The 13288-nt window shown below is 32.7% G+C and overlaps 1 protein-coding gene across 1 annotated transcript; it reads right to left on the bottom strand.

Moving 5' to 3' along the window:
* Positions 1 to 2011: 2011 nt before the first annotated feature.
* On the bottom strand, positions 2012 to 2712 carry LOC132699671 (uncharacterized). The gene is made up of 2 exons (XM_060666519.1): positions 2398 to 2712; positions 2012 to 2332 (listed from the first exon to the last, which is right to left on the bottom strand). Exons 1-2 carry the CDS (start codon positions 2710 to 2712, stop codon positions 2012 to 2014), a joined length of 636 nt encoding a protein of 211 aa, XP_060522502.1.
* Between the last annotated feature and the right edge of the window lie 10576 nt (positions 2713 to 13288).

Consider the following 13288-nt stretch of genomic DNA (forward strand, 5'->3'; position numbering starts at 1 on the left):
TCATTCACGAGTTTATTTTCACTCTATTCTAACTTTTATGTATAAAACGCCGTCCTTTATAATATCAACTAAACTGGGACAGACGGTACACTTTGTGATAAATTAATTGTAAGAATACGGCAAGAAAGACGGGAATCGAATCATCTGGCTATGCATTTTGCAAACCGACTAAAAAAATATATAAGCTTTTTGCAGAAGTTTCTGGAATAATGACTGTTCATTTCACTTAGCTTTCTCTGTACATTTTACAAGCTGACCGAAAATTGTCAGACTTTTTGAAAAATCTCATCTTGTCTAATCGTTTTGTAAATCGGACGAGAATGAGAGTTATCCTGCAAACAATTACAATAAAATAAAATGAATCATTGAAATAATTCAACTAAGATGACGATAGTGGATCAATTTAATTTCTCCGGGAATGGTAAAAAGTATTAAGTGTTTTGCAATTATTGTTTCTCTAACGTTCGTTGTTTTTAAAGAAATATGGAAAGGAACCAGAGACTTGGCCTGGCTTTTAAAACATAGAAAAACTATAAATATATAACAAAAAAACACAGATGATGGCCGCAGCTGTGTTTCAACACAGCCTTGTGTACAATTATGTCAGTTTACGGTGGTGTTTTGTTCACCTCCGCCTGCCTTCGCAACGTACACATGCCCAACAGCTGTTTGCTATTTTGGCCACATTCTGGCTTAATTCCGCAATAAATTTTATAATTACCACTGAAAATTGTACCGGGTGTGTCGTTGCCCAAACAGCTGATTGTTACGAATAAAAATTATCACAATCGTATCGGTTGAATATTTTATGGTTTCTGATATTTTCAACAAAATTTAATGCAAATGTTACTGTGAAATTGGAAGTTCAACAACTAATAAGCCTTACAAAAAATTGCTTAACTCGTGTAATTTGAGTAGGCAGAAAAATTATTTAGATTTCTTTTAATCTCATTATTTTGAATGGAACATTCTGTATAATATTTAATTTTTTGAATTCTGAGAAAATTTTATAATTTCCCTATATTTAATCCCAATGTGCCAAGATGCAATCATTGGTTTATTAAAATTCCACACCCTGTACATTGTTCTATGGTTTGAGGTACAATCTAATTCTGCATCGATTGACCATTTCTTTCCCTGTACCTGTTTTCAACGGTATTCTTGCTATTTCGAATTTTTTTATAAAAAGTCTATCAAAACAACGACTAGTTAACAGTAGTTTTTTCTAGTTAGGCATTGATTTGAGATTATAAGAAACTCTGGAATTGGTTATCCTAGTGGCTGTATGAAAGGACTGGCGTAGTCTTCGGAGACCTGTACATAATATAGATGAATTATTGAATGGTCTTGACGATGCGTTTACTAGTTTAAATCTAGAAGCATCGAAGCTTCATTATTATTGTACGTGCTCACTAAACTGCATTTTATTTTTTAAACAAAATTATTTTTCAGAGGCACCCAAGCATCACATTAAAATAGAAAATATAGAATGACTAGAGAACCGTTAGAAGTATTGTTATTCTGCATCGGACCATAAATGGCGTCTCATTAAAAAATAAACTTTGAAAATAACTGAAGCTCTAATCAAATTTTGCCAAAAATTGCAATTCTTCTGCCTCTGTGCCTTTAAAGAAAAACAGAAAAAGAAATAAAAGAACTTACAAATATACAAGCAAGTGTAACAATTGTAACAATATTAATAATTTATTATAGTTAGCAACATTGGTACAAATCACGCATTGTCAGGACTGTTGTAAAATTACAGCGCCATTCCTATGTTATCAATAATATAGCATTTACGTAAAATATTGGTTCAAGATAAATATAGGATCTGGTATGACCAACAATCAGACTCCTATATCTTATGCTGCAGACGTGATATTTTTTCTAAAATTGTGATAAAATGGGAAACCTTGCACAGAAGTAAAATTTTCGTTTCCGTTTTACATCTTCTTCTTCTTCTTCTTTCTTCTATAGTAGGCCTATGGCCTGTTCCTTCATCGGTCGCCTCTCAACCTGAATTGAGATCGTCGTTCCATCTTTTTCTCGGTCGTCCCACGCTCCGTCTTCCGTCTGGTGATTTGTCTCTAACGATTTTTACTAGTCTGCCATCTTGCATACGGTTAATATGGTCATTCCACTGTCTTTTTCTTTGGAGCACCCACTCGTTCATGTTGTCCACTCCGCACGATTGCCTGATGTTTTCGTTTCTTTCTCTGTCTAGCAGTGTTTTTCCTGAGATGCGGCGGAGAATCTTCATTTCCGTAGTCTCCAGAAGTCGTCTAGTTTTGCGGTATCCGATCTTGTTTCTGCCGTGTAGGTCATGATCAGCCTGATCGTTGTTTTGTAGACTCGTACTTTTGTATGTTTTTTCAGATGTTTGCTTCGCCAAATTACATCGTTTGCCACTTTATTGGCTTTTGCTACCTGTTGCCTCACTTCGTCCTCCATATTTCCATAACTGGTAATGTCAATACCCAGATATTTAAACTCCATCTCTTGTTGAATTACTTGCCCGTCCACTTCCAGTTTACATCTGAGCGGCTCTTTTGATGTGGTCATACATTTCGTTTTTTGGGCTGAGATAGTCATGTTAAATTGCTTGGCTGTGCGGTCGAAGATGTCTAAAAGTCTCTGCAGATCGTCTTCGTTCTGTGCGCATATCATTGCATCGTCCGCATAGCAGATAATTGTCACTTCATTATTACCCATTCTGTACCCTCTACCCAAAACGAACTTTTTTTATCACTTCATCCATATTTATATTTTAATAACAACGGACTAAGACAGTCTCCCTGTCTGATACCGTTGTTAGCCTGGATAGGTTTAGTTAACTTGTTATTAATACGGGCTTGGATGTTATTGTTGAAGTATATATATTCTATCGTCTGGAAAATATTTATGGGTATATTTCTGTTATACAATAAATGTATTACATCTTCAACTTGAACACGATCAAATGCCTTTGTGAGATCAATGAAGCATAGGTAGGCTGGTTTATTATATTCTATGAATTTCTCTGTTATCTGTCTTAAGACAAAAACTGAATCGACGCACGCCCTCTTCTAAACCTTTGTTGTTCATTTTGTAGCTACTACTACTACTATTTTGTTGGTAATAACTTTTGTGGTGAGTTTGGGTGTTGTATCTAGCAGGTTTATGCCCCTGTAATTGCTCAGCTCCTGCTTATTTTAAAGTTTTTTTTTCCGTTTTACATGATTGCAAAATTCAAGCAATCCAATAGTAGCCGGACCCCTTTCACGATCAAACGGCATTATTCTATTTCTTGTGGCAAAAATAGTAATCCAATGAATTTCAAATAGCATTGCCAATTAAACTGAATATACAAGGTTCGTTAACCTGCCAAAGAAAAGGTCACAAGGCGATATTGTTTAGCGTTTAGTGTGCCAAGAAACATTGGCGGAGAAAGTCGGTTAAAACTAGGGCCCTTGTTCGTCGACGTTACGTGAATTTCAAAGGCGCGCACACAAGTCAAGGGCGGAACTATTTTTAGTTCAATCATATCACTAATAATTAATAATAATAACAACAATGAAGGTAATTTTGTTGCAATATAAAAATGTAAGATAACAATTTAGAATTTAAACAAATACAAGCAACATAAATGTGAAAGAAAAATATCGAAGATTAGTTGACCAACTTGACAAATATGGCCTGATGCCCGCACGAATCGAATTAAAATAGACTATTCTCAATTAGTTTTCTAATGGACGCTTTGGTCTCGAGCGTAGAGAATCAGAACGAGTGTCTGAAGAAGTTTATTTTTATTTATTTATTATTATATTTCAGGCTACTATAATATTATTTACAAATCTTCTGGATTCCTCTTGCTTCGGTTGATGAATGATCCAACGTCTGCGAGTTTGAATTATAAACAACCGACGCAGTAAGGAATCGAGAAGATTTGTAAATAGCATTATTTTGTTTTTGAAAAACAGCACAAATACATTGAGTCACGTGCGACGTGCGAAGGTGCAAATGTCAAAATGCAAAAATCTACCGAAAACGTCCGACCTCTCAAGCAAGATTAATACGTGGCACCAAAGTGGCGACTTTCCTACCCATGATCAGTGTATAATTGAGTAGACAGTAGATAAAATTATTTTTGAAAGTTGTGCCTCAAAAAATGATTAGCAAATTTAAATAGGGAAGTGTTAATTATGTTTTAGATTCTTTTGAAACGATATTCTTTGGACGCAAACTAATGCAACCTTTGATTACTGACCTATTGTGGGGTCTGCTATAATTCGCTACTCGCAAAATTTTTAAAAAATTAAAAAATATTGCTGTGTCCGAGCTGCTTTCCATCACAAACCTCAAAAATTGATCCTACAGAAGTCTGGATTTCATTTTTAATATTCTGCTTAAGTTGAATTAGTATAGTGGGCTTATTCGCAAAAACCCTTTCCTAAAAGTAACCCTAACAAAAAAAATCAGGAGCTGTGCAGGTGCAGGATCACTCTCCAAAAGTCTCGCTTAAGGTAACCGTGGTCCCTTGGGACGTGACCACATCTCTTGCATATTTTCCTAACCAACTAACTAAACTAACCGGCAACAGTTTCAACATTTTCCTGGTCACCTTCTAAGAAGAATGAAATATAGATTTTTTGATTATTCAGGAATTGAGGAAATCATTTCCTTCTCTGCATAATCACTCGAACCGAATACCAAAACACTTTATTGATAATAATCGATAATAATTTATATTAAATAATTGATATTATGTATTTTATAGGAAAACATAAACAATTTTTTTTTAATTCTATGTAAACTGGAACGGGTCGGCCTCAGTTCAGTAGGTGGTCGTATAATCCATGTTTCCTCATCTTCATTTACGCTTGCCTGTATCTGCATAATGTTGTCTCTGTTCTGCTATCATATTAAGCGTCTGTTTCTCAGGCGGATTTTTCACATGGAGTGTTTTTGGGTTTGCAAAATCGATCTTTGCTTTTCAAGGTAGAGCTCCACTGTAGCTCTTCTGCCTTTAGTGCTGTATTTTCCGTGATAAATTTTCTAAGCTACTTCTTCCTCTTAAATCTGAAACAACATATAAAAACAACGTTACAAGTCTTGATTTAGTAATTTAGGAAAAGAATATCAAGAAAATACCACACCAACTTTTATTAATTAAAATGCTTAGAAAATGGAGAACAACACAATATCGTTCATAATACAAATATCCGTCTACAAAATTTGTTTGCTCTACTTAACAAGAGGGTTTAAAAACTGTTTTTTTTTCCTACTGGTCAGATTTGCAATTAATGAATAAAAAATAGATTATTTTACTCCATTCACTAGTTCATTTAAAAAAGAAATGAAGTATATTAGGTCACGAAAATATTTGGGCATTTATTTGGATTATTTCTCGTTTCTCTCTTTTCTCCGTATTTTGAACTCCTGTAATTTTTCTGTCTCTGAGTCATTATTGTTGGTTTTTCAAGCTTAATTGGCTTCAATAAGCTGGAACGTGTAATTTGTAATATGCAACAATAAACTTTATTATTATTATTGAAAATAAAACTGATAATAAAGACTAAAAAATGCCAAATAATATCATATATTATCTAATATAAAAAGTAACGGTAATATAATAATTTTGGTGAGTAATGTTCAACACATTGTTGCAATGGATAAAGTCGGAGCGTGAACGCCACTGATCCGAAGAAACTGCACGCAGCAAATAAACACACACGTTATTGCCAAAGTTATTACTTAAATAAAGCATATTCAGAATAACGTTGGGCAAATACAAACAAATTTACATGCGCAACGTGCGAGGCACATTTCAACTTTTTATTACTTGACTTATGTATATCCTCGAGTGTATGTAAAGAATAACATAAAGCCGTTTCCAAATGCAACACGCGAAAGCTGCGCACAATCAAATTGCAAATTAAGGAAATCGACAGGCGCTTATCTGATTTTTATTTTAGTTTAAGTAGGAGAGTTACCTTTTCCTGACCCGCGTAAATGTTCGTTTGCAAATATACCACACATGTTTTTAACAAGAAAATTGCGAACCGACGATATGCACCTCATGTCCCACTAGGAATTAAAAGTAATATTATCCTAATCTTTAGCAAATTTCGAATCTTTTTTATTTGAACAATTTGCAGTGTCTCTTTTTATTTGTACCTCGGTCGAGGTGATCGGAATATAGTAAAACGAGCTATGTCTGTCTTCCTTACTTTCCACGTTCTAAAAAAATAATAATATATAATCGATACCAAACGCTAGGGCGTTGTCTTACAACTTGTGCCTATGTTCTCAAATTTTGAATGCAACAATATATGTTGCGTTAATTTTAGCCAATAGTGGAAATGAATAAAAGCTTGAAAAGTCTGTGAAATCCGCATCTTGATATCTTTATTGAAATCCAGGATATTTGTTTACGAAAAAATAAACACTTATTTTTAAAACACGATATAATATTTTATATTATTATATATATATATATATATATATATATATATATATATATATATATATATATATATATATATATATATATATATATATATATATATATATATATATATATATATATATATATATATATATATATATATATATATATATATATATATATATTTTTTTTTTTTTTTGATATCGATGACAATACCGGAATACTGTATGGATTATTGAGTTGAATATGATTAAATCAGCTTAAGTTGGATATTCGAAATGAAATCCTGCTTCTGAACATTCTGAGTCTAAGTCAGGCTGAAAATGGAACAGGCATTCGAAAAAAATTAATTTTTTTAAAGACACTCTTAATAAATCTCCATGAAATGTTCTCCAAATTAAAATGAATTCTAAATATTTTTCCAAAGTGAATGATTGGCTCAAGTTGATCACCTGCTCACCGTCATTTTTCTAGCGTGGTTACTGTGTATGTTACTGTTGTTATTATATTTTCTTCTACTGCCAGAAAATAAAGACCTAAAGAACTAAAAATTGTTACTCCTTACATTACGGCATTATTATTTCTATCTCATGTTTTCTTAGAGGTATATCGATATCCTTTAAGTGAAAAACTTTTTGAAAATGCGCGCAATGTTTATTAAGTTGTAAAACAGCGCCTTCTAGCCTCTACAGTCAAAAGTTTAAATAGCTTAATGAGCATTTTTCCGGAGAGTATTTGGCCATAATAACTTAGGAAAATGTAGTAGAGCCAAATGTGGATTTAAAATTTTTATGTGAAGGTATTTTATGGGGTCTATTTAATTTTCCTTTGATATCAAAAAGCTTTCAAGTGCTGCCCTATTATGCAAAAATGCAATTTTCTATGCATAGTGCGTACGAAATTAGTTAGCACAAGAGTTATTAACCTAAAACAATAAAAATAAAATAATAACAAAAATTAAATTTTGATTAATTAAAATTGATGTGATTTGATAAATTAAAATTGATTTATTTTGACAGGATAGTACAATTACAAAACAAAGCCACTAATTACCTGGTTCTAAAACTGAGTTTTCGAAAAATTGTCTTAATTTTCATAAAATTTCCGTATTTATATTAATCGAGCCAGTTTTTTTAACTGATTACACTGAGAAAAGAATTAAAATTTTATTCAGTCTTGGGTTGGCTAAATTTTCGGTGGAAATTTAATTATAATTTTTTAAAAATTGCTTGGTTGTTAAGAAATTTTGCAGCCTTATACCAAAAATTCCTTAACGAACACGTTTAATTTATTTTTTACTATATAAAAGGTTTAAGCCCATTCCAAATAATTCGAAAAAAATACAAAACAAAACAATAAAAATGTCAGTACCGATCCATTATTATTATTAGGGTTATGATTATAATGACCTGGACCAATCATAGAAAAATAATTTATTTGTATCCTACCTATATTGCCTCCTTCAAAGTAAATGCAAACCTTTATTTTTCATGAATGGTTTCGGAGAAAAATTACACTTTTCCCTCCGTTAATAGAAGTGTCATTAAGTTAAAAAATCCTACTTTCAAAAAATAAATAAATTTACTACAGTGATGCAACTGAGCAAAAAAGTAAATAAATTTGTAATGTAACAAAAAAAGTTTTTAAAAGTACAAGTTCAAATATATGTCAATCTATTTGACTATTTTTTTTTAGAAATTGTTTTGTTTATACCACTTTATTTTGGATTACGACTTAAGTTCTCCACTTTTAGGGCCCAAAAAACGTAGAGCTAAGAAATTGGCAACCAAAAAGTGTTGTTTGTGAAAATGTTAAAAAAGAATTGTGTGGAAATAAGCCGAACTTCCCTCTTGCCAAAAAGAGTAAGCTTTACAGGAGAAGCAAAAAAAATCATTTATTAGAACAAACTTTACAAAAACAGTGAACTAAATATTTGTGATTTTTTGGGAATTAATAATTATATCTGACTCTATTTCAGCAGATAATTAAGCAAATTTTGCATTTATTTTTGCACTTTTTTTGTCAAAAACTTGCAGGAAACGCGAATTAATCGCCTCTACAACTCACATGGTTCCAGAAATTCTATAGACCCCGGACGAATAAATTTGAATCATATACGATGATTCGCAGAACAATAAGATTATCATCGTAATTGTTATTTTTTTAGGATCGTTATCATTATGGTATTTTTTTTTTGTTTATGAAACCAACACGCTCGCCGTTCTTTTTGTCATGAATGCAAAACGTACACGTCACGTGTTTACTAAATAAAATTTGTTCCGCTTCGACGGGTAATCGGCCCGGATACATTTCCCCAACCGCACGAAAAACCAAATATGCACATGTGGCTGCGGCGTATACAGATGCTGATCCCCCCGGAAAATATATTTTCCGTTTTAACGTCAGTGAATATTCATGAAGGCTGATCGCATGGGTATAAGCCGCGGACAATTTCGTATACGGTAATGGCCGTGCATATTAGGGTAGTTACGTAGCTTTTACAGTATTTAGCTGGATGGGAGATTGGGTGATTACCATTTTCGTATATTAAATGAAGTGCGTGAGAATTTCGGCACTGTTCGGGGTATATACACTCCGAGAATTAGCATATTAATTCGCTTAGAGCATTCTTTGTGTTCATCAAAGAACGTGTGGTATCGAGATTTCTTTTGCCGCAGTATGTGAAGGTTATTTTAGACCCCGATAGGAAAAAATCCTCGCCAAGAACTTTCGTTCAGTTCGGAACTTTGTTTTTTCAATGGAAAACAAAAACTGTAAATAAAAAAAGAAGAGACGGAAATGCAAGGAACCATCAATAACGATATTAAATTTATCTGGCCAATCAGAGAGGCAGTAAACCTGACTGCGAACAGTTTTATAACTTCTGGCAATAACGAGTTAAGTGCCAGTTTGTGCTTATAAATCTTTACTTTCATGGAAAAATTCTATTTTTTCTACTCCCATTTGGGAAATGCCTAATTACACATCGATTCAGTGTGCGGGAAGCGTCACTTTACCACGTCATTTTCGTTTCCCACGGATCCGAGCCACTTCGGACATTTTCGGAATGTCAGTGAATGTATTCGTGTTGGTTTGAGAAAATGTACTCAAAAACTAACGGTCGTAAAAAAAAGTATAGTATGCAACATGTTCAGTGTTCGTGTCAAATAAACTCATGAGTCAAATGCCGTTTACCACACTTGTTGCATAATATACCATTGTACTCATGTGGGTATTTAAATGTGAACTGTTGTTATTATAAAGGGCGGTTTTGGTTGGTTTTTAGAACTTAACAGTATTAATAGGCTCACCCTCCTTTGGTTTATCTGGTAAATAATTTACTGAAAATGGTAGTACTGATCAAATAATGTCATTAACCAGAATACAGCAACTACAAAATGCTGCAACCACCAACCCGTCTAGTGCGATCTAAGACTAACAATAATAGAATCGATATTTAGTAATTTGGAATTTGTTCAGAATAATTTTTTTTAAGAGCTTCTTTTTCCTACTTTTAAACTGAAACCGAAATTAACGGTCAATTAACTAATATTGAAGTGTAAAGTTTCTTCACCCAATATCATCAAAACATGGAGCTGTAAAACCTGCAAGTAGCATGTTGTAATTACAAATGCTGCAAACATTGTACAATCATTTTGGATAACTTCTGCGACAATTGCTATAAGGCATTTTTGGTCAAAGAAACGCATATAATTTTGATAATCAGTTGAGTCGCAAAGAAGCAAAAGTTTGTAGTTATAAGATAGGTTCAAAGTTCATATAGAAAAATTAGTCGAAAATGAGTTTTTTTCTACTTTCTCTCTTTTGCCATGCCATGAATTTTAGAACCTCATCTGTGGGAACAGACACAAAATAAAATTATATCTGCCATGCTAAACACTTTTGTCACAGCTTCAAATCATTTAATACATTATAAGCAGTTGCTAGAGGTGAAAAAAATATAAGCAGTCTCGGCTTTGTCAATGTTAAGAAAAACATAGTTTTGTGGTTTTTAAAAGTTGGTGCTATCAAACGCAAAGAAATTAAAGTGGAAAGGCACAAGTGAAAGTCTAAAACCACAGTAAAATTTTTTCCGTAAATATTCTTTTCTTTATTGGAAACAAAAGTCTACATTAGTATGACTATAATGGATCTTCAAGTCATCATTCATTCATTCATATTGTGAATTCGTTAGTCCTCAATTTCGCTTTAGTCAATTTTGTTTCCTTTATTGGAAATAAATGTCTACATTAGTTTGACAATTATTAATCAGATCAACATACACAGATATAGAAAAGAACTGACAAGGAGTTTGTGTGTTCTTCTACATGAATCACCAGGTACAGTTTTTGTGAATTTATTAGTCCTTGATGACTCCAAGTGTAAATCTTCTTTTCTTTATTCTAAATGAACCTCTACATTAGTATGACTTCAATTGATAAATCTGCAAGTCAGCATTCATAGATACAGAAAATAACAGGCAGGCAGTTTTGTGCTATTGTGCCGCAATCGCCTCGCACATTTATTGTGAATTGGTTAGTTTATGATTTTTGATTGTTTTCTGTGTTCGAAAGAACCGTCTATGAATATTATTAATGGATCAAATCAGCATACAAAGATATAGAAAAGAACAGACAGGGAGTTTTGTGTTTTTGTGGAGCAATCACCAATTACAGTCATTGCGAACTTATTAGTCTTTGGTGACTCATGTGTAAATGTTATTTTTCTTTGGAAATAAACGTCTACATTAGTATGACTATAATTAATATCTTCAACTCAGCATTCGTAGATATCAAACAGGATGGACTGACTGTTTGGTGCTATTGTACAGCAATCACCAGGCATATTTGTTGCAAATTTATCAGTAGTCTGATGCTTATTAATTTACTTTCAAATTATGTTTGCTTTAGAATATTTGACTAAATATTTATATTTTGTGTATTTATCAGTGATCAGAGATTATATAATATAATACCTGCTAATTTACGTAACGTTAAAGAAAAACAACGATTTCAAAAATTGTTTAAAAGTTATATCGGATTGAATATACAAGCGTTTGTGTGTCTGTTTTAACTTCGGAACGATGGTTAAGTTAAACTCTTATCAGTGAACTAATAACACATTTCAAGTTATCTTATAGTTCTCGATATTAGTAATTGAGGTGTCTTACTTTTCTGCTTTTTTTTTTGTTATACTGTTGGTATGGTATATTTTCTTCTATTTTGTTTTTCGTATACGGTTTCAATGTTTCCACTCTTATTATTATTATTATTATTATTATTATTATTATTATTATTATTATTATTTGATCATTTATTATATTTTATTGTTATTTATACTAACATCTAATGTTCTGTCACGACAGAAGTCTGGACAATTAGGCAGGTATTACTTTACCTAGGTGCCAGATTAGCCATAATGATGTGAGGCATATACAGGGTGTTCGGAAATTGAGTTTGGAAACTTCAAAGGAAGATTCAACGTAGTCAATAATGGTAGTAAGTCATGTAACAAAAATTCGGACTCGCAATATTTTCCGAGTTATAGCTTGTCAAAATTCTTTTTTTTTAATTTTTATTTACTAAAAGTCTTCGTTACAAAATAAAAATGTTTCAGAAACCTGTCACTAGAGGGCACTTTTCCTATACCATTTTTTTTATTTTCCCTGTATTTTATTTATTTATACTGATATTGTAAAATAGAACAGATTGCCTTACGCAGAATCACAAATTCTCAAAAATTGTTACTAAAGTGTTATCGTTTAGCCAGAAATCGATTTTTTATGTTCTGCTCGAATTTTGCCTGTAAATGTGATTTTACCTAACAGGACTTAATGAAATGTGAAAAAGTCATTGTCACAATTCGTTAAAAATTAGTTTCTATTAGAAGAGGTTTACTGTGCTACTGTGATGGCCCATCAGGAATATCCAAATACTGAATATCGCAATATGCATTTTTGCTACGGAAGAACGAATGAAAATGCAGATCAAGCACGACGGCTTTATATCGCGGCTCATCCCATCTGCTAAGACATTCGTCAACATACACAGAAGACTTGGTGAAAGAGGATGATTCAAAAATGATAATATGAATAAAGGGAGACCAAGGTATAAAAGAACCGCTGCATGAAAAGAAAGAATAGTTCCAAAAGTGGAGGCTGACCCGTCAACGGATACGAGAAAACTTGGTGCTCAGAAAAAAATTGCTTGCTCTACAATTTGGGAAATTTTTCATGAAAATAATCTTCGACCCTTTTATGTTCAAAGGGTTCAAGCAACATATGAGGTGATGAGCAATTGAGAGTAATTTTATGTAATGAAATTTTAGGAAAAATTCAAAATTACCCGCAATTCTTAAATCTCATTTTGTTCACTGACGAGGCTGCGCATGCAAAAGTTATAGAAACTCATTTCTTTTACGGATCGCTTAATGGAGAAATGTATTTGCAATTTCTCCAAGAGGAACTAACACCCTTGCAATGGAGACAAAACAAAAGATGGCGCTCCATCCCATTTTACATTACGTACGGCTGTACGAAGGTATATAAATCAGGCATTTAAACATCAATGGATAGGTCGGGACGGACCTCTAGCTTGACCGCCTCGCTCACCAGACCTTAATCCGATGGAGGTCTTTTTTTGGGGGCACTTAAAGTCTTTAGTGTATGAAACACATATAATAGTATCAACGATCTACGACGAAAAATAATAAACGGTTGTGAAATCACTAGAAATAGGTTAATCGTATTTTTTCGACAGCATTTTTTAAAATTTATAAGAAAATGTTTAGAAATGAACCGGGGCATTTTGAAAACGAATTGTAATTAGCGGTGTATACTGTTTAATTCGCGATTATTATTAA

Source organism: Cylas formicarius, unplaced genomic scaffold (assembly GCF_029955315.1).
Source record: "Cylas formicarius isolate icCylForm1 unplaced genomic scaffold, icCylForm1.1 PGA_scaffold_3__17_contigs__length_32017465, whole genome shotgun sequence".
Taxonomy (NCBI): domain Eukaryota; kingdom Metazoa; phylum Arthropoda; class Insecta; order Coleoptera; family Brentidae; genus Cylas; species Cylas formicarius.

Coding starts and splice junctions, on each gene's coding strand:
- LOC132699671 (XM_060666519.1), bottom strand. CDS start 2,712: ATGGGTAATAATGAAGTGACAATTATCTGCTATGCGGACGATGCAATG. Junction 2,333..2,397: donor CCAATAAAGTGGCAAACGAT/GTAATTTGGCGA, acceptor AACAACGATCAG/GCTGATCATGACCTACACGG.